The 26,229-nt window shown below is 41.3% G+C and overlaps 1 protein-coding gene across 1 annotated transcript in view; it reads right to left on the minus strand.

Annotated features, from left to right (window-relative positions):
• Nucleotides 1-26,229, minus strand: part of KIF16B (kinesin family member 16B) — a 742,061-nt gene that overhangs the window by 258,963 nt on the left and 456,869 nt on the right. Inside the window, 2 exon segments of the mRNA XM_029596778.1 lie at nt 1,848-1,936; nt 25,737-25,819. Of these exon segments, the coding sequence (XP_029452638.1) occupies nt 1,848-1,936; nt 25,737-25,819 (172 nt within the window).

The following is a 26,229-nucleotide window of genomic DNA, read 5'->3' on the forward strand; positions in this document are numbered from 1 at the left end:
TAGTATGTTTGATTATATACTGCATTCTGATTAGTGGCTGTGAATCAATTACATATAAAGCTCTTGCCTTTCTATTCCTTGCTGTGTTTTATACCCTGAATATTGCGTATGCAGTTTAGCAACTGAAAGATAAGATAGGTCATCTCAAATGAAGTTTATTGGATGATGCGACAAAGTGATGCAAAAAGCAAATCATGTCAGATAATCTCTCACATGATTTTCTTCAACCATGGGGAAATAAATTTATGTACACTTTTCCTCAACTCCATTCTATACCTTGAGGCTTAGTGTGGATATGGACACCCATATACTCATTGAGCTCCTTTCGGAAGTATATCCTTTATTCTGAAAACTTTTTTAGTCCTTAACAAGGATTTTTTTTCTCATGGTTTCCACTTATACAATTAAAAAAACTTTTTACACAATATATATCTTGGGACAAGTGCTAAAAACTATGCATATATGACTGAATGGATATGTACCCTCAAATTTCAATGACATTCCACTTTATTTTTCCAGAATGACCAATAAGCATTATTTTGAGTACCACTTTGTATTTCATTGCATATTGGTGTGGTGCTATGTGGCCTTTTTTTTGCAATATTGTTATATATATTTTTTATACATAGATACAGCTTCATTCATCTATCTGTATAAATCTATACCTACCACTATAGTTTTATTTATATCATGCTTTTCCAGCCTGAGCGTTCAATGCATGCTATGGTAGATTATTAGGTTTACAATGGTACATGGCACAATAAATTTATATAATACAAGTAGTCAAGCACAATCTATCGATATTGTGATATGGTAGTGGTCAGTATCTAACCAGAGCAGTATCAAAGCACGCTGTAGATAGATTGAGCTTGGACCGGCTATATTACACAATGTATTATAGGATTGTTACACAAAATATCAAATACAAACAAAAATGTGGCCAATAATAATAAAAAAATATATAAATATAGTAAGTGGAGCAAAAGACTTTTTGGTGAGAAATAGAGACACTAGTCTTACTTACAGCGAGAGAAGTATGATGCTATAGTTATAGCAAGCAGAGCAAGCTTAAGTAGTAGTTTTTGCAGTAAGGGCATACATTTGTTGACATGGGTGCTTTCTGGTGCTTTAGGGTATGCAGCCATAGGGGAGGGGAGTTTCAATGTTGGATTTAAGGTGGCTTCAAAGAGCCATGTTTTTAGTAGCTTCCTGTAAACTAGGAAGTCTTGAGCTAGCCTGGGGAGGTACAGAGTTTCAAACAGATAGGACTACTCCTGAAAAGGATTTGTTTCTGGTGCTGGTGAGGCACATTTCATTAGGGGCTGACATGACAAGCCGAGCTTGTGATAGTGAATGTAGGAGATGGGAAGGTGTATATGGGGTGAGGCACCTGTTTAGATAAGGAAGTGCCCAGCCTTTGAGTGTCTTGTAGGCCAGATAAATAAATAAATAAAAACACACACACACAGTGTTGACCTATAAAAAAATTGCAGAAGGGATTTCGGGTTTGGTACTAACCTTTCTTTCTAATCTCCTGGACTTAGGTAAAGGACCATGAATCCATGTGGACTCCTTGTTCCTATCTTGGGCAGCCACCAACTTTTATAACTCACCCTAAGGAGGGGTCCACAGGAGGATATCCTAGGTTTTGCACTCATTCACTGTTGCAATTCTCTGAGGGCTGGTAGAAAGAATCCCCAGGGCCCTTATGTTCGATGATTTTGATTGTGCTAAAATTCAGCCCAGTTGCCATTTTTACAGTGACTATTATAACTACCACTGCAAAAACCATTTAGTTTATTTTTTAAATAAATGCCAAAACAAAAGAACAGTCTTATATTCCTTACCCTGGATTGTACAGCATAACAGCTGAAAGGTTCTCACAAGATTTTGAAAGGTCTGTCATAGATAAACTGAAGGAGGATAGCAGTCCACTCTGTAAAAATGAACCATATGCATAATATATTCAATAAACAAAAAATGGATCTCATGGTTAACAAATATGAATTAGCCAAGCTTTTTTGTGCTAACTATTCAGTTATCCCCACATAGTAACTGCAAAACGTATTAGAGCATTTTTCTTCAGATATATGTTAGTTTTGTACATAAATTTCATACACTGATGGCTTAATGAGGACACACTATGTATAAGGCATTGCTTTGCTGTCTTTCAACTTGCTTGAGTACCTTGGATACAGACATGCTTTCCCACTCGAGTATGCTTGTCTCTGCCTAGTGCTTTTCTTCCAGTATCCATGACCACCTCTTGCTACTTGTATAACAGTTCAACAGTGAAGAATTCATAAGAAGATAATGTATACTAAGATGGTAATTTATTTCACTTGGCTATATCTCATTCAGGTATGGTACATGTTGATGTCCTTCCTAATCATGTCAGATCAGATGAGATGTTTTCCAGTAAATGACTTCGCTTGTTTCCTATTTGTACTACCAACATGATAACTCTGTGTTGGGAGGGAGACAGGAGAAATGTCATGTTAATAATGGATTTTCTCATTTCTCTTGAAAAATAGCCTTGAAATCATCCATAGGCAATGCAAGCACCTGCACCCACATGGAAAGTATGCTGGCAAGCAAAAAAAAGTGATTTCCAACTCAATCTATGATTATTTTTTCCCCTACTAATTTGATCCACTGTTTCCTTTGCACGATTCACCCTAAAATTATTGTGGCTTATGAATTAATGGAAGAGACAACATTTTACAGGGTATTTTCCTATTTACAACTGTGTAATTAATTTTTCTAAGAATACAATGAACCTCCTAACTGGAATCCCTATGCTCCTCATCAAAGAATAATCAGTGAAAGTTCTAGCTAATTGTTATTGCGCTATATTGGCTTTCATTTTTTCATTGCACGTATTTCCATTAATAAATCACAATTATAAATTAAGAAATATAAACAAAGCAGTGTACATAATATCTGAACAAAATATAAATAAAACAATCAAATATATTGGTCCTAACAAGGCCACAGACAGAAATAAAACTACAACAGATAATATATCGTTCCTGTATTGCTTTTGTCTGTTTCTAATATTATGTATGTTAACTCTGTAAGCTGAACAGAGCTATGATATAGATAGCTTATAAATATTTGAAATACATAAAAATAAATACATAGCTAAGACCAGAGAGATCCCTTTCACTGCAATAACTTGCCATGAAATTCTAACGCCCCTTACCTCCAGATACTCCCAGCATAGCTTCCCACAGTGTGCTGCATCCTAGAGCCTGAAGGGGGTGCTGACTGATTATGTCATCTCTGTTTTAGTAAAAAAGGAAGCTCAGCATAGCAACCCAGTGCATAAGCAACAGGTCCCCAGCCATGCTCCTGACTGCAGTGTTAGTTTCTTCATGTTCCAGTCTTTTTTCCTGCTTGTCGTGTACCAATCTTTCTGTCCAGTCCTGCCCTCCTCCCTCACCTTGGTCTTCGTCTTCTTGGCTTTGATCTTCAGTTGCTGACCTTGGACCAGGCATGAATCCTGCATTGCCTGCTATGACCCTTGCCTTGACTCTGAATATGTCTTTACCTGTTGCCTGCCTTGGCCAGGACACAGACTACATCTTTACCTGCTGTCTGCCATAACTTCAGCTCGACCACTCTTGCTCTGTCATTGGCCTGCAGCTTGCTACATGGGAGAAAGCCACCTCACAGTACTCTCTCCCCACACTGGCCTGAAGGATCTAGTCCATGCCATGTTACAGATTGCTGAGGCCATGGACTCAGCAGATGGTCTCTGCCAGATTTCATGTGGGATCTCTCCCAAGTAGTTCAGCAACTATAGTCCAACCAGGCTCAGATCATGCAGACATTCAAGGAGCTCTCAACTTGACTGGATCGTCTTCAGACCCAGGTAACACTAGCCAAACCACCTCAGCCTCCACCTCCACTGGTCTGCCTCTGGGCCTACTTCCCAAGCCACGAGCTCATTCCACCTATCTTTGCTACAGTTGTATGATGGAAACCCTAAGGCCTGCTGGGATTTTTTTCAGCCAGTGCGAAATTCATTTTGAATTACAACCGGCCAACTTTGCTTCTGAGAGATCCAAGATTGCCTATGTCCTCTCCTTGTTCACCGAACCTGTGTTAGCTTGAGCATCCCCCTTATGGGAAAGAAAGGCCCCCTGCATGCCTCCTTTCACCAGTTTTTGATGGCATTCCATACAGTCTGATGAACTGGCTTGAGCCTCTCCTCTGCTGCAGAACTCTGTCTCAGATAGGCTTCCATGTCTGTGGGAAGATACACAGTGCAATTCCACACCTTGGCAACAGAACTGGACTAGAACAAAGAGACACAGATGGCCGTCTTCTGCTAGGGACTTCCAGAGCACATCAAGGTCAAGCTAGCTGGCTGGCCATGACCTCCCTAGTCACCTGGATGACCTGATATCCCTGTGTCTATGGATTGACGTCTGATTTCAAGAATGTTCATGATAACAATAATCCATTAGACACCCAGAAAGGTTGGCCCCTCACTTTCAGTGACCTGTCTTGTCTCCTGCCCATTCTCCTCCATGAACCTCCACAGATGAGGAGCCTATGCAGCTCGGGAGAGCTAGAATATCTGAGGAGAAGAAACACCAATGCAGGCCCTCAGAACCATTGCTTTACTGCGATGGCTCAGGACATTAAGTCTTCAAATGCCCCAAGAAGCCAGGAAACCTCAAAGCCTAAGGCAGATTGAGGAGGCAGGCCTAGACCTTCCTCGTTCCAATCCCCCCCCCCTCCCAGATTCTGCCAGTACTCCAGGAAGTAAATTCCCAGGAATTCTCTTCTGAAGCCTTCCTTGACTTGGGAGCAGCAGGAAACTTCATTGATGAGAGGTTGATCCAGCAGCTTAGCATACTAGTGACCTGTCTGGAATCCCCAGTCACTATTTCATCCATTTACAGGGAGCCCCTGCCAGAAAGCCTTCTATTACCGTACTTCTCACCCTTAGGTTTGATGCACTTACCAAGAACGAGCCACATTTTACGAGCCACCGAGATCATTATCCCCATTATATTAGAGTTGCCCTGACTCCAGCTTCATAACCCTAGTCCTGACTGGCACACATCACTTCCTGGGGAACTAGCTGCTTTCAGCATTGTCTTCAGTCCATGTTACCACCCCTGACTCTTGTATCCTCTGATCTCCAGTTTCCACCAGGCTTTCCCTGATCCTATGCTAATTTCATTGATGTGTTCAGTAAAGGACATGCAGAGACGTTATCTCCATACCGTCCTTATTACTGCCCAATAGACCTTATGTCAGGCAAGATGCCACCCAAGGGAAGGGTATATCCACTCTCAATTCCAGAAACCAAGGTCATGTCGAAATATATTAAAGAAAACTTAGAGCAAGACTTCATCCGGCTGTCTTTGTCCCCCTGCAGGGGCTGGGTTCTTTTTATTGGGGGAAAAAGACGGATCCTAAGATCTTGTATTGATTACTGTGGGTTAAATGCTATAATAATCAATAATTAATATCCATTACCCTTCATATCTGAATTATTACCTACAGGGTGCAACCATATTTGCAAAATTACAATTTAATTTGCATCCAAGCAGGAGATGAATGGAAAACAACCTTCAATACTTTTGATACATTACAGGAGGAACTTGCAAGACTAGAAGATTGGGCATCCAAATGGCAGATGAAATTTAATGTGGACAAGTGCAAGGTGTTGCATATAGGGAAAAATAACCCTTGCTGTAGTTATATGATGTTAGGTTCCATATTAGGAGCTACCACCCAGGAAAAAGATCTAGGAATCATAGTGGATAATACTTTAAAATCGTCTGCTCAGTGTTCTGCAGCAGTCAAAAAAGCAAACAGAATGTTAGGAATTATCAGGAAGGGAATGGTTAATAAAACAGAAAATGCCTCTATATCGACCCATGGTGAGACCACACCAATTCTGGTTGCCACATCTCAAAAAAGATATAGTTGCAATGGAGAAGGTACAGAGAAGGGCAACCAAAATGATAAAGGGGATGGAACAGTTCCCCTATGAGGAAAGGCTGAAGAGGTTAGGGCTGTTCAGCTTGAAGAAGAGATGGCTGAGGGGGGATATGATAGAGGTCTTTAAGATCATGAGAGGTCTTGAACCAGTAGATGTTACTCGGTTATTTACACTTTCGAATAATAGAAGGACTAGGGGGCATTCCATGAAGTTAGCAAGTAGCACATTTAAGACTAATTGGAGAAAATTCTTTTTCACTCAACGAACAATAAAGCTCTGGAATTTGTTGCCAGAGGATGTGGTTAGTGCAATTGGTGTAGCTGGGTTCAAAACAGGTTTGGATAAGTTCTTGGAGAAGTCCATTAACTGCTATTAATCAAGCTGACTTAGGGAATAGCCACTGCTATTAATTGCATCAGTAGCATGGGATCTTTTTAGTGTTTGGGTAATTGCAGGTTCTTGTGGCCTGGTTTGGCCTCTGTTGGAAACAGAATGCTGGGCTTGATGGACCCTTGGTCTGACCCAGCATGGCAATTTCTTATGTTCTTATGTGATGGTCATTATGAATATCTTGTAATGTCCTTTTATCCTCTGTAATGCCATGCTGCATTCCAACAGTTTGTCAATGATTTCTGCAGAGATCTTCTGTATTCATGCATATTGGTATACTTGGGCTATATCTTCATTTATTCCACATCTCTGCTCAACAACTGAATCCAAGTAAAGACTGTTCTTCAACCTCTAAAGGAGAATGGACTCCATGCCAAATTTGAAAAATACTTCTTTGAGCAGAAGTAGCTCCCGTTTCTGGGTTACCGTATATAATTTCTGCAAATGGGCTCAGAATGGATCCTGACAAGACTACGACCATTCAAGTCTGACCCAGACTGGTGGGGGTCTTAAAGCCCTCCAACTATTATAGCTAGTTTATACATAATTATTCGTTTATCACTGCTCCTCTTTTAGCTCTCACCAGGAAAGGAGCAGATACTCAAATCTGGAAGCCAGAAATGATTCAAGCTCAAAGCTGCCTTCTTTTTTTTAACTTTTTATTTTAAACTAAGGGAGGACAGATACATTAAATCAACAACATTAAATTGACTGGTACATTATAACCATTCTATGGGAACAGATTTAACCTCCATAAAAACAGTTTTACATGTTCCCCAGCCTTCTTTTGCTTTAGCTCTGCTGCCCCCACAGTGCCTAGGAGCTCGAATTCCTAGAGCTGAAAAGTTTCCAGTAGGGCCTCCATATTCTGTCATAAAAAAAAAAAACTTCTTTCAAAGAGAGTATGTCAGTTTCTCTATCACCGCTACTTCGTGAACCCATTTATGCCAGTATGATATATGTGGCTCCAATTTCCAGTGTGTAGCTATGGTAAACTTAGCTGCATGTATTAATTGGTCAGAGTGTATGCTGCTCCCCTGAGATAGACACATCAACTCATAGCCCGAGCAAACAGGTAACTGGTTTGAAGTTTATTTGGCACTGCAAAAAGTCCATAATCCTCTGTCCCATCTTCTTCCAGAAGCTCCTCACTAGCGGATTGTCCCACCATACATGCACCCCCTCCAACAACTAGGGGAAGAAGAGAGAGAGAGAACTTCATAAAAGATAAAAGAAAACTCCAAGTTTTAAAATGATTTAGACCTCTCCTCCACTTCCACGACTTCCGTACAGTACTTCAGGCAATCATTTTCTCAAAAATAGACTATTGCAACTCTCTTCTGATCGGCCTCCCTGCAAATACTATCAAGCCATTACAGATGGTGCAAAATGCCACTGCCAGGATTCTAACCAGATCCAAAAAACGGGACCACATCACCCCCATCCTGAAGATCCTCCACTGGCTCCCTATCAATTACAGAATCCTGTTCAAAGCTCTAACCATCACCCACAAAGCGATATTCAACATCACACCTTTGGATCTCAAGTACCCTCTTAGACTGCACTTACCATCCAGGCCGATAAGAGCAGCATATAAAGACACCCTCCAGGTTCCCTTTCTAAAAACAACTTCAGGAATGAGAGCCCTCTCAGTGTCTGGTCCAAAACACTGGAACTCTCTCCCTCCAGACCTACGGCTAGAACACTGCCCAGTCACTTTTAAGAAAAGACTCAAAACCTGGTTGTTCAATCAGGCCTTTTCCTATTCAGATAATCCTCTGAATTAAACCTGCCCGTTCATGAGTAGTATTTTGACTCTTCCTATCATTTATATCGCCTTAATCTAAAAATTTCATGTCCAGATTTAGCTCCTCTACTTAGTCCCTGTTGCCTTCACTACGGTTCGCATACCTAATCATTACCCCACTAGCCTTTTATTATATTGTACAGTGTCACCCTTATATGCCCCTCTGTTCCATGATATTAGTTTGGTGCAATCCATTGTTGCGTCAATCCCTAGTTTTCTGTTTCGTAATTCAAGATCTTAGCCTCTGCTATCACGTGTGTATTATATTTACTCTCTCCGAGACACTGTTTTCTGTATAAATGTTAAATGTTATCTGCTTGTTTTATTGGTTAATAATATATTATTCTTATTGGAATCCTTAGTTCTTTGTAATTGTTCTTTTTTGAAGCTCTGTTAATGTTCAATGTAATTGCTTTCATTTACTGAAGCACTGTTTCTGTTCAATGTAAACCGAACTGATTTGTAACCCCTTACAAGAATTTCGGTATATAAAACTGTTAAATAAATAAATAAGGGTATCTATAGGTTCTCCTAATCAGCTTGTATACAAGTTCTATCTGTGACTGCATATGGAAATTTTGTGAACCTTTTTCCAAATTCTGTCCCAGTCTCTCTCCCTCAGTCGGAACCCCAGACCACAGTTTCACCTATCCCTCAATCTGCCCATTGGGTCCTTCTCCTCTAATATAGAGATGTGGGCTTTATAAAGTAAGGAAATTATCTTCCTCTCTGACCCCTGTAACACAAGCACCTTCTAAACTCCAATGGGCATTCTCCTCATCCATGTCACTCCTTCAGTCCCACCAATGTGCTCCTTAATGCTATCAAAAACTTCCCTTGTTCCATCCTGCAGTTCAAATTCCTCCTGTAAATCCTCAAAAGAGATCCAACCTTCTTCATCCCATAACTAGCCCAGGAAGTGCAAACATGCTCTCCACTAGTCTTTCATGACATTATGGAAGGTGGCAGTTGATATGTGTGGATTATCTCTCAACACCGCCATTGGAGTCAGAGTTCCCCCTAGCAATGTTTGTATACTGCTCTTCAAACCTGAGTAGTGTGCGCTATGATTGGGCATGATCTACTGGCCAACCTAGCCTGCAGAGAGGTGGGATGCATAAAAGGCAGAAGTGCCAGATCTATCCCTCCGGCCACCCCAGCCTCAAGGGAGAGCCAAGGTTGCAAAAAATCTCCTGCTCAGCCAGCTTCTAATACATGTCAAGAGAGCAGCTCTATAGTACCCCTGGAGATCCAGTAGTACCATTCCCCCTCTACTCTTCATTCTCCATAGGCTGCTCAGTTTCACTCTGGGATTCCATTCCTGCCAGATGAATTTTGAGATTAGACCATTTAAGTTTGAGCCAAATTTTGTAGGTAATCCTATGGGAATATGTTGAAAGAGATACATAAGCCTAGGCAAAATGTTCATTTTGAGCGCTCCAATTCTTCCCGCCCATGTGATCATCAACCCTGTCCAATTTCATATATCCTCAAGTATCTTGGCGTAGGCCATTTGCTAGGCAGGAAAATACACAGATATTTCAAGCCTTCTTTGGACACCTGAAGCCGATGAATACACTGCGGCAGGAAGTGCGCAGTTGCCCCTCAGAAGAAACAACTCCTATTTTTGATAATCATGTAACCCGAAACCTTACCATATTCTTCCAGAATTTCCAAGACTCTAGGCACCGATTTTTTAAACTCAGTGAGGTTTCACAGCACATCGTCCACATAAAAAAGAAATCTCATGATTCCTTCCGTTAACCCCGAATCCCATGATCTCCTGATCTGATCTAATAACTTGAGCCAACATTTCAATAGACAAATCAAACAGAAGTGGGGAAGCCTTTCCCATCCCTGTCGGATGGGAAAGGCTTCATACAGGGAGCCGTTGGTCAGGACCTTGGCCATTGGGTGTGTATACAAAGCCCGGGTCCACATTACATTTATTAAGCATCTCGAACATAAAGGACCAATACACCTTGTCGACGGCCTTCTCAGCAACCAATTCCACCAAAAGCCCTGAAATCTTGCACTTGCTGGACAAGGAGAAAATATGAAAAGTACTTCCAAATATGCCTTCTTGTCTGCTCCCGTACTTCAACATCTGGACACCTCCAAGCCATTCTTTGCAAAGGTAGATGCATTTTATATTGGTATGTGGGCTGTATTATCCCAGGTGGCCCTTAATGGGAAATTGTTACCATGCTCATTCTAATCCAGGAATTTCTCTCCAGCAGAAAAAAAAAAACTATACTATAGATGATCGAAAACATTTAGCAATCAAATTGGACCTGGAAGAATGCAGACACCTCTTGGAAGAGGGCTATTCACCCCTTCACTATTATAACGGATCATAATTAAAGGAAGCTAAGAGAGTGAATACCGAAGAACGTCTGGGTAGATGCACTTTCCTGATCCTTTGACGCCTCTGAAGCTCTTTCAGATCCTCAGACCATCATAGATTCTGCAAAAATCCTTGCAGACTCTCACTTTTCTGTACCTCCTGGGAAGACATTAGTCCCCCAAAAGACTCAGAAAGTGCTTCAATGAATCCATGATTCCAAATTGGCAGGTCAGTCTGGCATAAGAAGACCTTAGACCTGATCTCTAGACACTATTGGTGGCCCCAAATTTCCTGGGATGTCTGACTATGTGTTACATCTTGCACCAAATGTGCTCAAATCAAACCAATAAATTCCTGCCAATGGGGGTTTCTTCAACCTCAGCCGGTTCTCAACAAACCTTGGTCTGACATATCCGTGGACTTTATCATAGATTTTCCTTCCTCTAATGGCAATATGATGATATGGGTCATTGTTGTTCATTTCTCAAAGATGGCACATTTCATTCCCATGAAATCACTTCCATCTGCACAACTACTCTGGCTCATGCCTTCTTCGAACACATTTTTATCTCCTTGGTCTTCCAGATCATATTGTCTCTGACCAAGGAGTCCAGATTACTTCACGATTCTGGAGGTCCCTGTGTAAAAATCTGAAAGCAAACCTAAATTTTCCTCCTCTTACCACCTTCAATCCAATAGAAAGACAGAAAGTCTTAACCAAACCTTGAAGATGTTTGTCTGAGGATATGTAAATAAGCGTCACAACAACTGAGCTCTCTTATTATCCTGGACTGAACTCATCTATAACCACCACTCCAGGGAGCCAGCTGGCTTCTCTCTGTTCTTCATTGTATATGGACAGCATCCTCAAGTTCCAGTGCCAGTACAGCTTTTATCTCAAGTACCAGCAGCAGTAGAAACTTCAACTAGAACCCTGCAACAGATCTGGGAGAAAATTCAAATCCTTTTAACCAAGGCCTCTAAGGCTTATAAAAGGAAAGCAGACCTAAGTGTTGCTCAGCTCCACAATGTTACCAGATATAAAGACTGGCTAAGCACCTAGATCCTCCAATTGAACATGCTATCTCTGAAATCTGCCCCACGATTCATCTGCTCCTATACCATACTACAACAATTAATAACCTATCACCTGTAATTGCCATTGTCCATGCATATTCACAATGCCTTATACATATCCTTGCTCAAGCACTTGATCTTCAGGGACAGGAAACCTCCCGTAGCTACTGTTACCACAGTGAATTCTGATCCTGAATATAAAGAATGGGACATTTTGGACACTAAATTCATCAGGGGTAAACTGCATTATCTTATTTCATGGAAAGTCTTTGGACCTGAAGAAAACTTGTGGGAGCCAGCCCATAACGTGAAAACCCCTCAGCTGACCAGAAGATTTCACCGCCTCTTTCCCTATAAGCTCAAACCCAGGGGCCTATGGAGGGGAGGCTTAAGAGGAGCTAGTACTGTAATGCCCCTTACCTCCAGACACTTTGGGCATAGCTTCCCACAGTATGCTGCATCCTTGGGTCTGGCTACAACCACCTGAAGCCCTTTTATAGGCAGGCAGTCAGCATTTCCTGGGGGTGCAGACTGATGAGGTAATCTCTGCTCTAGTATAAAAGGAATCTCAGCACAGCAACCCAGCGCCTCAGCAAAAGGTCTTTTGCCATACTCCTGCCTGCAGTGCTAGTTGTTTTGTGTTCCCGTCTTGTTCCTGCCTTGCCATGTTCCAGTCCTCCTGCCTTTTTACTGCCTTGGCATGTACCAGTCTTCTCTTCCAGTCCTGCACTCCTACCTCATCTGTGTCTCCTTGGTCTTTATCTCCATGGCTTTAATCTTCAATTGCTGACCTCAGTCCAGACATTGACCTTGTCTTGACTGCCGCCTGCCACAACCTTTACTTGGTCTTCAACTGTGCCTTGTTTGCTGCCAACCTTGACCTCGGACCAGACATGGACTACATCTTTGCCTGCTGCTTGCCATGACCCCAACTTGTACTCTGACCACTCTCCCTCTGCCACTGGCCTGTAGTCTGCCACATGGGAGACAACCACTTCACACTTTCTCCTCACATTGGTCCAAGAGTCCTCTCCATGCCACTTTACAGAAATTATCCTTCTATCAAGTAGCCCTAGAACCTCCAGTCTTACTGATGCCTTTCAAATACTGTAGCTTTTTACCAGATACTACCACCCAAACATATTCTATGCTAACTGTTGTACAGTTGATTGCCATGAATGCTTAAGCTGCCTTCGCTTGCTTCTTGACAATAGAGATATACTATACAAGGAGGACATGTCCCATGCTTGAGAAGGAACATTAACAAATGACTATAAATGACTATAAAGCCAGTTTTCTTGAACTCCCTTCAATGTAATGTATAATGCCTACTCATTAAATAAAACTACTCAAATTGTTTGGTAAGCCCAAAGGTTTTTTCAATAAGTTGCAAACATTGCTTCTTTCGTCAATAGTAAACTTCAGAAATGACTACAAATATGAAACTGACTACACATTATTGGCAGTTTTAAAGAACCCTGACTATATTCGCCTTTACTCTGAAAGGCTAATTTATTTATTTGAGGCTTTTATATACAGACATTAGTGTACAAACATCATACCGGTTTACATTGTAACTGACAGCAGGAAAAGTACAATGAACAGGGAAGGGCGGGGGAACAAGTAGTTGTAACTAGAAAAATGCAGAGCAGGAGGAAATAAAGCGTAACTAACAATAAACATAACAAGTAATATGCTGTGGTGGAGCAAGAGGATTGGCAGAAACTTATATACAAGGAAGTAACTTATATACATGGGACTTATAAAAGGGTAAGTAAGGGCACCAGTTAGCCATTAACCTGTAAGCGAGTAGCAAGAGAGCATGGGAGGGCGAAGGGTAGGGTCTAGTCTGGGTAGGCTTGTCGAAAGAGCCATGTCTTTAGTTTCTTTCTAAATTTAGAGTAGCATTGTTCGAGTCTGAGCAAAGTAGGGAGGGAGTTCCATTGCCTGGGACCTGCAACGGAAATTGCGCGATCCCTTGTGGAGGAGAGGTGGGCTTTTTTAAGAGATGGTACTTTGAGGGTTCCTCTGTTGACAGCCCTGGTGGGTCGGTCAGAGAGTGTGAGGTGGAAGGGTTCGTCTAGCCAGTTGGAGTTATGACAGTAGATGGATTTATGAATTATGGAAAGTGTTTTAAAGAGGATGCATGCTGAGATGGGGAGCCAATGGAGGTCTTTGAGTATGGGGGTGATATGGTCGGATTTCCCTGTGTTTGTAATGACCCTGGCTACAGTGTTCTGGAACATTTGTAAGGGTTTGATAGTAGAGGAGGGGAGACCAAGTAGGAGGGAGTTACAGTAATCGAGCTTGGAGGATAGTGTGGCCTGGATGACAGTCCGGAAATCATGATAGTGGAGAAGAGGTCTGAGTTTTTTTAGGACATTGAGCTTAAAGAAGCCCTCTTTAAGGATAGAACTAATATATTTTTTTAGGTTTAGTTGTTGGTCCAGAATGACTCCCAGGTCTCTTACACATGGCTGGGATGATATGACTTTGAAAGCTGGGTCATTAGAGATCAAAGGATTGGGGGGGGTTGGTGTTGGGATATAAGGAGGAGTTCAGTTTTGGATGTGTTTAATGCGAGGTGAATATTTGTGAGAAAATTGTTTATGGAGGAAAGGAAAGTATCCCAAAATGCCAGGGCATCAGAAAGGGAGGTACGAATGGGGATAATGATTTGTACATCATCAGCATAAAGGTAGAATTTGAGGCCGAGGTTCATTAGTAGCTGACATAGGGGAGTGAGGTATATGTTGAATAAGGTGGAGGATAGAGAGGAACCTTGCGGGACGCCTTGGGACAGGGAGTAGAGTGAGGATTCTGCATTACCTATTTTGACAGCAAATTTCCTGTTGGATGTTTGATTTAAACCATAGGAGGGCTAAACCTGAGATGCCTATTTCTGGCAGCCGTGTGAGGAGGTGGGTATGGTTGATGGTGTCAAAGGCGACGGAGATGTCGAGCAGGGCAAGAAGAAAGCAGTTACCCTGATCCATGCCTCTGATAACGTGTACTAAGCTGTGAACGTTTTCACAGATGTGGGCACGTAAAAACACTGACTTTGCTGGCATGTGTGTGTTTTTATCTGCATAGGGTCTGTTTGCAAAACAATTACAGATATCCTCTTCACATGTAGATTGTTTGCATGTGTAGTCCCTTGATGCTGAGGGAGTTGCAGCTGGTCCCAACAGAACTTTGCACTGGGAAGTGTTGAGATTTCTCTATATTCAAGAATATTCTGTTTCCTGAGAGGACTGTGCTTAAGTTGTAAGGTAGATTGTCTGTTGGTGGGTAGCGATTGCTTAAGGTTTTAAAATATTAGCTTGTGCTGGGACTCTATCAAAATAAATTAGAAGTCTCTCGAGAACGTGAGGGGAAGATAAATATCATTAAAAGGAATTACAGATCCTGAATTTCTGTAAATTGTCTGAAATATCTGTGAGAGACTTGATAAAATACTTTGTGAACATTCTGAGATTCTCAGCTGGGGACTGTCCAACCTTTAACAAAACTTTTTTTTTTTTTTTTTTTTTTTAAACCTGGAAGAAAATGCAGTGTAGGTCAAATGGGATTAACTATGGAAAGCCCAGTTTCCTCAGATAGTTTGGATATTCAGAGTTACTGGAGAGATTTACACAAATGGAAGAGGGACTTTATTAGCCACCTTCATGTTTGAGCAGGATTAAAATATGGTTATGAAAATCTGTTATGTACGAGTCAAGTTTTGTTCTATGGGAAAAATATGAATCTATCTTGACGTTACTAAGGTAACAAGATATGAAAAAGCTGTTCCTTACTATATGCCAAGCGACGTGCTCTTGGTGCTACACTTTGTTTTGTTACCCTTGTAAATGAATTGTGAAGTATGTTCGTGTTAGATTTTTTCCCCTGATTAGTTACATTATTTCCTAGATCAGAAGAAATACACTGGTGCTGGTTCTGTGAACTTGGTAGTCATTAGACAGAATCCAATTCACATTAAAAGTCTTTACTTTTTTTTTTTTTTTTTTTAATTTACTACTGGGTTTTTTTGTCTCTGGATTTCTTTTTTCCACCCCTCACTATGAGTATGATTGGGGATGAATGGGAGCTATTAGGGTTAGTTGGGTAAATTTTTCCTTTCTGGTAATATTAAAAATAGATTTGTAATATCAATTACAGTTATTGAATATTGTGTGTATTCTTTTTTTTCATTTTGTGGCTTCATTTTACTTAACAAGTTTATTTATCGAAATTGCAAAGTTAAATAAAGCAGAGTTGCTTACCTGTAACAGAAGGATGTAAGTACTCAAATGTAGGTGGCATGATCAAATGGAGTCTGAACCAGAAATGTTATGTTAAAGTTTCTAGAATTTTGACTTTGCCTCACTGAGCATGCCCAGCATGCCACTTCACTGTGTGTCCAGGTGGGGGCCCCTTTAGTCTTATTCCTTAGCATTATAAGAAGCTGCCAACTCCATGGGGAGGCAGACAGGCTTCTTGAGGACTGATATCCTGCTGTCCTCCAAGAAGAACTGTTAAAGATTAGCAACTCTGCTTTCTCAGAGGACAAACAGGATGGCAGTCCTTACATGTGGGGAATCCCTAGCTTCAGACTGCTCCAAACAAACAAGGGGGGAAACAACAAGTGCCAACAGGCACCACAAACATTTTTTTGGCAGCAGGCCTTTTTTTCCATTTTATTTCTCATCTATGAAGAGCCGTCTGGAACAAAAAAATGGGCCCTAGGAGGGAGTAGAGTTGGGTTCTACACCTGAGATTCCTTAAGAGAGATTGGGAAAAACTACTCTCACATCAAGAATCCATGTTCAAACAGTAGTGTGATAAGAATGTGTGGAGAGAACTCCATGGAGATCTCCCTCCATGGAGACCAATCTTAGGTGAGCCACTGACTCTGCCATAGCTCGGAGTGAGTGAGTTTGACATAGCCCACCAGTTACAGAAGGAGATGCAATCTGCTAGCCAATTGGATAAAGTCTGTTTGGCAATGGCAAGCCTCAGTTTGTTGGAATCAAAAGAAACAAAAAGTTGGGTGGAATTTCTATGGGCTTCAGTCTGTTCCAGGTAGAAGACCAAGGCTCTCTTGCAGTTCAAACTGTGCAGTGATTGATCACCTTGGTGGTTGTGTGGCCTGAGAATAAATGTTGGAAGGATAATTGATTGGTTAAAATGAAATTCTGATACCACATAGGACAGGAACTTAGGATGGGTGTGCAGAACCACCATATTGTGAAACTTGGTATAAAGTGAATAAGTTACCAGATCCCGGGGCTCACTGATCTTACATGCTGAAATGACTGCCACCAAAAATTCAACATTTTACGTCACGCACTTCAGGTCTCAGGAGCAAAATGGCTCAAAGAGAGCTTTCATAAGTTGGGATAGAACCACACTGAGCTCCCTGATGGGAGGCTTCAAATTAAGCAAGCCTTGCATAAACCAGACAACCAAAGGCTGTGCAGAGCTGGGTCTACCTTCTATATTCTTTTTTTTTTTAATTTATTTATTTATAAGTTTATCAATTTACAAAAACAAAGAATTACCTTTGTCACAGAAATATATGTATTTTAGCATGAAAGGGGGACCACGAAACTAAATGGAGAATAAAGGAAAAAATACATCACACGATAAATGGCTTTAACACAGATGTAAATAGCAGTACTGTAATACAAGGGCCAAAAATTTAGTTAGTAGACACTGGATAAGAGGTTAAAAGTCTTCAGGTTTCCAAAAAGGCTTTCAATTGTTCAGGGAGGAAAAAAATGAAACATTAATTGCTGTGCTTAACAACACTTACAAGGATAGTGTAGTAGGAAAAAAAAAAAAAAGACTAAAGACTCAATTTTATGCCTTAAAGCTAAGAAACCTTTCCTTCTAAATTGAGTGACTTGAGCTAAATCAGGAAAACTCCTGATAGATTGACCATAAAACTGAGAAAAAAAAGATTTCTAAAGAATTTATGCATTACAATACTCAAATCAGCAGAAGAAATAAAGGAAAACAAAAAAGTACAGCGGTCAGAAACTTCCTAATGTAGGATTTTCCCAAAAAAATTGTCAAATTGGAAAGTTGATGTTCAACATTTTGGGGAAGACCTGAGGACATTTTAGGGAGAAAAAAAACAAGTATTAACAGATGGCATGGATTCAACTGTAAAACTTAAAACATCCTGGAAATATCTCTTTATAGTCACATATGGTATTTCCCCTAATAACTTTGGAAAATTCAGGAAGCACAAATTTAAATGTCTCATATTATTTTCCAGGTATTCAAGAGCATTTTGGACCTTTATAGCAGAAACATTAAAACTCCTGAAGACATTGAATGGTATTCTTAATTTTGGCTATTTTTAGATTAGAAGTTAATTGCTCTTGCAACTCTGAAGATTTTTTATGGCAATTTGAGGAAAAAAGGTCTATTTTAGCGTTAAGCAAGTTTAGAGATGACCCAAAGCAAACAACCAGATCCCATATAGCTTCCAATGTCACCACCTCTGGCCGTGAGTGCATGACCAAAAACTCATTCACAGTAGCTTGGTTTTCCTGGGATGGACCCACCAGAGGAGGAATTGCCACTGACTCCAAAGCTGATATACCAGCTGAAGAAGAGGGAAAGAGAACACTCTCAACACCCAGACTGCTGGTTTCCAACAGACTGGAATCCTGTGGTAACGATATGGAGCAATCAAACGACCTCCTCCACAATGGGCAAGTCCAATGCATTTTCAACATGTGTTGCAGAAACATTTGCTGCAACACTCATCTATGCCGGAGCAGCTTTTGAAACTGGGCTCAGGGACAGCTCATCTGCAGGAAGATGTGGCATTCCCTCGCCGCACAATGAATCAGGTTCCTTGGTTCCCTGAGAAACTGCTAAAGAGGTTGTTTATGCAGGGATGATTTCATGACCCAAAGAGAAGGAAGGGTCTGGAGTGAAGACCCTCACCTTCCTTTCCGCTTTGGATGTATAGGAATGAGAAACTGGGTAAGAAAGAAAACAGAGCCGGAGCAGTAGAGCATATGACTTCTGACTAACCCGCCATCTTGCCCCCCCCCCCCCCATCTACCTTCTACATTCTGATGATGGGTGCCAATCACACTGAGGTGAACTCTTACTGAGTTGGGCTTGAGATATGATAAATATCAGATAAATGTAGAAGATAATCAAGCAGTTTTTACGTGAAGGAGGAGAAAGGATCTAGGGCCTTTTGCTGACATCACAAGCCAAACTTGCTTCATTTAAATCCATTGGATATTCTAATGGAAGCCTTTCTTAAAGCTAAAGGAAATAGACACTTATCCTCTAACAGGACAAGTGGTTGCAAAGTCAATCTCTCAACATCCAGGCAGTGAGAATTAGGGACATGATGCTGGGATGGCACAATCTGCCTTGATTCTGATGTTGAGATCTGGGGCAATCTCCAATGAATATCTCCCCAAGGAATGGGCACCAAATCTTTCTCAGTCAAAATGGAGTTATGAGTATCATGGTTCCTCTGACTTCTTTCAGTTTCAACAGAGTCTTTGTGACTAGCAGTATTGGATAATATGGATCCCAACCCCAAGTGAGGGTGAAGGCATCTGAGGCTAGTTTGACCTGTGCCTGTTTCTTGGAACAGACGAAAATAGAACCTTCTTGTTCTGAGTGTATACAAACAGATCCACCATGAGTGTGCCCCACTCATGGAATATCTGGATTGCAATCCCTGTTCCAAGGACCATTTGTGGGGTTCCAGAGACCAATTCGATATGTCCACTAGGACATTTACCACATCTACCAGATATGTGGCCTTGGAAACATTCCCTTGAGAGAAGGGCCAGTCCCACAATTATACGGTTTCCTGTCAAAGATGGTACAAACCCATGCCTTCCTTCTTGCTGATGTAGAACACTGAAATTTGATTGTTCATTTGGACCATTTGATTGTTACTTTGTTGGCTAGCTTATTTCTGAAAGCCTTTATATCATACCAGATTACTCTTAGCTCCAGGAAGTTTATCTGATGAAGCTTTTCCTGATCAAACCAGAGATCCTAGGTGTAGAACCCCTCTCGCGAGCTCCCTAACCCAGGTTGGATTCATCTATGATAAGGACAATTTTGATCATAGAAATCTAAAAGGGTATATCCCTGCTCAGACTGGTATTGTCTTGCCACTAGGACAGCGAGTCCCTGAGTGGTTGTGTGTCCCTGAAAATCCTGAGTGGCCTGTAGCCATTGTAATCTGAGGGTCCATTATGCTCTCTTCATGTGGAGATGTGCCAAGGGAGTGACATTAACAGTTGAGGCCATAAAGCCCAACATCTATAATTGTTCCCATGCTGATGTCTGCTGACTCTTTTCCACTCTGAATATTGGGACAATAGCCCTCTATTGCAGAAGGAAGACTCTTGCCTGAATTGTGACTAACAGAGTTCTGATAAACTCCAATTGAGATGATGGGCTCAAGTAGAATTAGGGATAATTGATGGATGAAATCTAGGAACACTTGCATGGTCTGGTGCATCGATTTTGTGGCACCTATCTGCGATCTGTGATGAGCTCTTGACCAGCTAATCACCCTGATAAGGAAACACATGCACCCCCAGTTTGCACAGGTGTGCCACCACCATGGCAAGACATTTGGTAAAGATAAGCAGAGCTGACAATACTGGAGGTGATGATCTCCCTCAACAAATCTGAGATACTTCCTGTGATGGTGGAATATCTCTATATGGGTGTACTATCTTTAAGATCAAGAGAGCATAGCAAGTCCCCTTTATGAAGAAAGGGAATCAAGGTGCCCAAGTAAACCATCTTGAATTTTTCTCTTTCTAGAAATTTGTTCAAGCTCATTAGGCTAGGATGGGATGGGATGGAATCACCCTGCTTTCTTTGGAATCAGGAATCTTTGACCCAATAAAGATGAATGAAAAAAAAAAAAAAGAATCCCCACCCATTTTTCCCTGGTAGAAAAGATTCAAGCACATTGGTCTCCAAAAGAGAAGAGAGATCCTTTTGAAGCAATTCTTGATGTGGCTAGTGACCCCAACTTGTGTGCGGGGGTTGATGTGGCAATAGACCCAATAGATGTAATTTGTAACTTTTCCTTATGATGCTGAAGACTCCCATGTTTGAAGTTACCCAGAGCCAATGGTTCAGTGCCTCTAAAGGGAATGTCCTCCAGCATGGGTACTGGGATGCAGGCTATACAATTTATTCAAAACCCCATGCCAGGTGTTGACTGGGGTGTTGGCTGTGGCTTAGGGGCATTCTGCTGCATCAGATGGGCTCAAAAGGGCCGCTGTGTATGGAATTGAGAAAGCAGAGGATAGTGCCTTCTCTGTCCCATTCTTGGATGCCTCCTAGAAGAGGAGAGCAGATTTGGAGTGACTGTGAAGAGCTGCTGAAGCATGGCACAGTGTTCATATACCTGCACCATTGCTTCCTTAACTCTATTTCTGAAGAGAATCTCTCCAGTGCACAGCACACATCTGCATGTCTTTCTTGCACCTCAGGTTGGCAGTCTGAGGCTGCAGCCAGGAAAATCTGCAGGAACCAATCCCCATTACAGAGACTCTCGATGCCATCTTGAAAACATCATGAGTCGAGCGAACCATGTATTTTCCACACTCCATTTCATTTTCCACCAGTAACTGGAGGGTGTTCTGATACATTTGAGAATGCTCTCCGCCACCCTTTGCATCTGCTTCACAAAATCCCACAAATATTGGCTCATGAAGAACTGGTAGGAGGCTATGCAGGCATTTAGCATACCTCCCTGAAATACCTTTCTCCAAAGAATGTCAATGGCTCTAGACTTTTTTTCTGGAAGCACTGAGGAATCTGTCCTAGGCCTCTTGGCTTTCTTGTGAGTATATTCAACTAGAGATTGGTGCAGTAGCTGCCTCTTTTCAAATCTGGGAACCTTCTAGACAAGACAAACCACACCTGCCTTTTTGTTGATGGAAGCCACAGAAGGTTTTTTTGCAACATCCTCATCTGTACCTCCTAAAGGATTTCATGAACTGGGACTACTATGACCTCCTTAGAGGGCTCCATGAACTGGAAGATGTCCAGCATCTTGTTTCTGGTTTCATCCTCCATCAACAAAGAAAAGGAAATGGCCTCTGTCATTCTAACAAAACTAGTGGAGAGATCCTCAAGAGAGGACTTTTTTTTTTTCTGGAGGAGCAAAGGGTCAGAGGGGAGACTCTTCAATCCCTCTTCTTCATAGACATACTAGGATCTATAGCCATACCCCTAGGAAAACTAAAAAAATCAGACCACTGCTGGTAGGCTGATGATGAAGACCCTGACGGTGTCTGTCCTACAGACAAGACCTCAGAGAGGGGTGACTATTCTGCTTGGACTTGGAACCAGAAGAGCTCCTGCTCCTTGGGGAGACTACCTTCCCTGATGGACTGCAGATAATCAGAGGGGCAGCTGCCATCAACTCAGATTCCTCACTGGGAATCACATAAGGTCGCCAGGCATGGAGGAACTTGAGCAGAGGCTCAACTCTGGCTCATACTAGTTCCAATACCCTAAATACCAGAGCACTGAGGCCTTGCAGTATCTTCTCTAAGGCTTGCTGGATCTATTGGTCTAATTCCTCTTAGCCAACCAATACAACATTGACTGGGATGCAAGAAGGGTGGCCACATCCTCCTGGGAACCCTTGGAGATTGATGCAGTTCTTGGGCGATTGGTGAGGATAAGCTCTCCTCTCCACAGGGTCACTTTGGGGGATTCTCAGCAAACACTAGACAATGCACACCAATAAAGACCCATGCTGATGCTTCTTTGCCTTTGCTCAGTGCCCAACATTGGAGCTCTTTGATGCTGGTGTTGAAGAGGTGGAACCCGGTGCCTTCTTCAAATGAGAAAAACCAGGTGTCATACATTCTTTCAGGTCTCTACTGATGCCTAATGTTGAGGGAGTGGACAGTCTCTGGTGAAGCTCCTTGGTCCTTCAATCTTGATATTTCCAATGCTGATGGATTGGTTTTCCAGTGCCCGAAATACTTTTCAATGATATCCGGCTGAGTCCGTTGTCCCTTCCAGGTCATGGTCATGTATAGATGACAACTCTGGATGTCATGCAATGTCCCCAGGCACATGAAACATATATCATGGGAATTCGTGACAGACATAATACTGGAGCAGCAAGCACAGGATTTGAACCATGCAATATGGATGACCAGAAAAATAAAGGAGGCAAAATTGAATTTGATGGCAATAGATGACTGATGCCCAATGGGCACCAACAGTGTACTGACCTGACACTGATAAAGTAACAAAAATTTAGAAAAGCGACTGAAAAACCTACCTACTGAATTACAGGGAGAAGAAACAAGCTTGCAGGGCCCTGCAATGAACAATCTTTCAACAAATTAATCTGAGAGCAGGGGAAGTAGGAGAATGAGGAACCATGACTGGTGGGCTCCCTGGAAAAGAAGACATTGAAGGGACCTCTAACATGGATGTGTGGTATAGTGATGTATGGATGTGTTGGCGCGCGCATGTTATAAAATATGATTCCCACATGCGCATGCATGCCCAATTTTTATATCTGCGTGTGCATGTGCGGGCGGATAGTGTCTCGTGTGTGCAAGGGGGTTTAAAAAAAAATACTCACAGCGACGCGATTGGGCCTACTCCAGTCCCTCCCAGTTCGCTCCAATTAAGAAGACGACTGGGAGGGAACTTTTCTATCCCTCTTCCTATTCTGTCTCCCTTTTCTCCTCTCCTCCCTTCCCCGACCTCTAAAACCCGTTTTCCTACCTTTTTGTTTTCACCCGGGCCTAATGGCTGCTGTCCCGGTCGGCCCATCCCCTCCCCTTTTCAAGAAGCCTGGCACCTCCACGCATACCAGGGGATATACACGTGGCCAGGCCATTTTTAAAATGCGCTTGGCGTGCACACGGCCTGGCCACGTGTATATCCCCAGGTTTTTGCATGCCAGGCTTTTAAAATTTGGGCTTAAATGAGTACTTTGCTTTGGTCTTTACTGAGGAAGATATTAGGGATATATTTTATTTATTTAACAGTTTTATATACCGCAGTTCAGGTAACAATGTTACTAATCACTTCGGTTCACATCTCAACAATTACATTGACAATATAAAGAATAATTTATAATGTCTTACATAGAACAGGGAGAGTGAAACTTGGATAATAACTTACAATGAACAGGAAGAATACAAATTATATACAAATAGCTTAGTGGAACAGAATGTGAAGTCACTGGAGCTGTCTTGGAGAGACCTAGAGCCATTGTCATGACCTAGAGCCACTGTCATGACATTCATTCGGAGAAGAAAGTGCGCATGGGAGATTAGTGTTGAAAGGAAGTTGTGAAAGTGTCAAGGGGAGGAATTCTTCCGTAGTGATCTGTGAGAGGATAAATGAGTTATGAAAATGCTTGGTTGAACAACCAGGTCTTAAGTCTTTTTTTGAAGGTGGGTGTCGATTGTTCGAGCCTGAGGTCTGGAGGGAGTGAATTCCAATGTAAAGGGCCTGCGGTGGAAAGGGCTCTTCTACTTAGTGTTGTTTTGATAGGATATAGCCACATTGGTAATCTTTGACAGTGGTAATTTAGAGGAACTGAAACAAATAACTGAAACTGGAAGATGTAATAGAGCAACTTGACAACTAAAGATTAACAAATCCAGGCTTGGTTGGTATTCACTCCAGAGTTCTAAAAGAACTGAAATATGAAACTACAGACCTGTTACTAGTAATCTATAACCTATCATTTAAAATAGCTACAGTACCTGAAGACTGGAGGGTGGCCAATGAAACACCAAATTTTAAAAGGGCGCCGGGGTGATCCAGGTTACGACAGACCGGTGAGCCTTCAATCAATGCTGGACAAAATAGTAGAAGCTATTCTTAAGAACAGAATTACTGATCATAAAGATAGACATGGCTTAATGGGAAAGAGCCAACATGGATTTAGAAAAGGGAAGCCTTGCCCTACCAATCTATTAGAATTTTCTGAGTGTAAGAAATGTTTTAAAATAAATAAATACATATTGAAGTACGAACATGCAGCAGATAAGGGAACACCAACTGAAGAATCCGGGACAACTTCTTGTGATGAAGTACTGCTATCTATCTTGAATGAGTTTCAGCTAAAACTACAAGTAGGTGAAGGTTGGACCTGTACTGACTTTTGAATTATGGCAGAAAAGGCACTGACAAGCTGCACTATTAGAGTGATTAAGCAGTTCTTGATAAGACAGCTTGGAGATGAATATTTATATGTTTTCTATACTGAGTGCTATGAAGGATTTTGCAATAATAATGCTTAGGGTAGCAAACCAGAGATGTCTTTCACATCATCAGTTCCTGAAGAACTTTGTTTGTCAAGTAACAAAAGACTTTTGTGGACCCTTCTGTAAATTCCATAGTTTCTCTACTGATGAACACATTCTGAAATATTTCGGTGTTTAACTGAGTTATAGTGTTTTGGTCCTTTTGTTAACTAGCATTGCTAAATGTGCAAAAATATGTAATAGTTTACTTAATGTGATATGTCTGAATAAACATGTATTATATGTTATCTTAAAAAATTAGAGAACTTTCAATTAATATTCAAAATGATAACATTCTGTATGCAATTGGAGGACTGGGGTAGTGATGTCCCAGTGTTCAGTGTTGGAAATGTGTATGACAGCACTGACTTCATTATCTGCTAAATGGCCAGGAGACCAGATGTCAATTTTTTTTAAAAGCTACTATTTTCCTCTTAAAAACCCCACAAAATTTTTCTCTGGACACAGACATGCACACAGTAAGGTTTCCAGCCACAGAGCTAGTATGTGTTTACAAACCACGGACATGTAATTTCTGGCAGTACAGAAGCCAGTAGCAGAGCACAGGAAGAGGAGAAAGAAGTGGTCAATTAGTGTAAACTTGAGTGGATGGTGATATCAGGAAGATATGTTACATTTGCATTTGCTGCAAAATTTAATTAGATGCTGAAAATTATAATTATAAAACTGACAACATATTTCCCATAGCTAATAGCTTTGGAAAGAAAAATCTAACCTTATTCTACCACAAATCAACTGATTCTACACATTTACAATACTCATAGATATGTTAAATATGAAATTCGAAAAAATATTTAGATTTCCAAATCAACCTTCAATCTAGATTACCTTTCTCTTTTCCCTCAGTTTAGCAGCTTCCTTCGGATGATTAAAGCGAAACATATTGGTTCTTCCAAGAAGTATTACTGCACCTGCAAGAAAATGTGTAGTTTTATTGGCATCTTATCACATTTACTAAAGGAACTGCTCAGTTTGAGGGCAATTTTGAAACTGGGCTGTGGTGTCTGTATGAATTTTATACCCATGGGTCTGCAAATCAGTTTTCAGAGGAAATTATAATATAAATAGGGCTTTTGATTTTAGGTGTTTATAAATTGTAAATTTAGGTGTTTATTTTCCAGCTAATTAGGAGTTCATTGGGGGTACCAATAATCAGTGTTTTTTGGTGTTTTTGCGGCACAGGTACTATTGGTATCTTTTCCAGTTGGACGAAATAAATACATTTGTGCAGCTGAGTCATTGATAAAATGGAAAAGGCACAAAAATAAAGTGGAGGATCCAGGGTAGGCAAAGGACAGGAGAGAGAGTACTAGGGGAAGTG

This window comes from Rhinatrema bivittatum, chromosome 3 (genome assembly GCF_901001135.1).
Source record: "Rhinatrema bivittatum chromosome 3, aRhiBiv1.1, whole genome shotgun sequence".
NCBI classification, from domain to species: Eukaryota; Metazoa; Chordata; class Amphibia; order Gymnophiona; family Rhinatrematidae; genus Rhinatrema; species Rhinatrema bivittatum.